At 34.4% G+C, this 1,336-nt stretch overlaps 1 protein-coding gene across 1 annotated transcript in view; it reads left to right on the top strand.

Annotated features, from left to right (window-relative positions):
* The first annotated feature begins 809 nt into the window (after nucleotides 1-809).
* LOC132184080 (uncharacterized) overlaps nucleotides 810-1,336 on the top strand; it is a 34,727-nt gene continuing 34,200 nt past the window's right edge. The window contains exon 1 of the mRNA XM_059597567.1: nucleotides 810-983. Within this exon, the coding sequence (XP_059453550.1) occupies nucleotides 882-983 (102 nt within the window). The 5' untranslated portion in view covers nucleotides 810-881. The remainder of the gene's footprint in view (nucleotides 984-1,336) is intronic.

The raw sequence follows: 1,336 nt of genomic DNA, 5'->3' as shown, positions 1-1,336 counted from the left end.
ACCATAAATTACAACGCATTATCACTTTGACCGTCTGAGTTAAGGACTTTGATTGACGGAAGGGGATTTTAGGCACAAAATGGTAGTTCATGGGGGCAAAGTAGTACAGTTGGCAGTTCATGGGGAAAGTGTCAATGCGTTGTAGTTTATAGGGACAAAATGTAGTTTCCCCAAAAATAAAAAAAATAAAAAATTTCTAAGAGATGGATACAGATGGATACTTGAAAATGCTGAAAAAACAAGAATTTTAACAAACAATATTTGTATTTAGTAGACTGTTAGTGGCACTATGATACAACTATAATAATGTGACAGTAAATATTAGTCATTAATTTTTATTTTTACAAGTCCCTGTTGATCTAAAAGTTGATTTTCACTGTCACGTTATCATACTTGTATGAGAGTCTACTAAATAATATTACTCGTAACAAAATTAAATCTTAAATAAACACATTTGAATTTATTAATTAAACAAATAAAAAGCCAGAAATAATTAATTTAACTATAACAGTAACCTTTTTCAGTACCATATGAATTTAAATTTTTTTATTAAATTTAAAGGGTAAAATTATAATTTTAAAATTGGCCGAATTATTATGTCAACATTTTTGTTTACGATACGAATCTACACGCGCGTTTAATTTTAGTGGACCGAATTACTCTTCTAGTTATTAAAGTCCAATACAAGGCGAGTTTCGACTTTTTAATATATATTCTCGAAAGTGGGCCAAACACAAGAGACGTGGCTGCCTAAACCTTTATTTATTTTCCTAGTGCTCGTCACCTCAGCCCTTGTTCACGAGTGAAAATAATAGAGAGCAGGTTGGATCAAGAAAAACGAGAAAGCGAATCGAAGCAGAGAGTTCAATTTGCAGATTTCTATGGCTTCGCGAGGAGTCATCGGGTTCGTCGGCTTGGACGACCTGAGCCTGGAATTGGCCGCTTCGTTGCTCCGCTCCGGCTACGCCGTCCAGGCATTTGAGGTTTCTCTCTTTCTCTATATTTTTGGCTTTCGATCTTATTCCATGAACTGACTCTCGGTTCTGTTTGGTTGCCTGGACAAAAAAGTCAGAAAATGGGAATTCAAAATTTGATTCTCTAGTTTCGTTCTTCATTATACATGTTTCCATTATTCTTTGTTTTCCGTGGAAACGTAAGAAATGGAGATTGGACCGGGAAAAATGGGGTGGGATATTTCCTTTTTCCGGTTATTATATTTTGTTCTTCTTGGTTTTTTCGTCCTTTTACATTAAGAGTAGTGACGTGCCACCGGCCCACCAATTCCTTTTCTTTTCCTTTTTAAGTAAAGAGAAATTCTATTTTTTTTTTTTTTTTT

This window comes from Corylus avellana, chromosome ca6, assembly GCF_901000735.1.
Source record: "Corylus avellana chromosome ca6, CavTom2PMs-1.0".
In the NCBI taxonomy this organism is placed as follows: domain Eukaryota; kingdom Viridiplantae; phylum Streptophyta; class Magnoliopsida; order Fagales; family Betulaceae; genus Corylus; species Corylus avellana.
The sequence above is the reverse complement of the archived record's forward strand: the minus strand, read 5'-3'. Positions and strand labels throughout refer to the sequence as shown.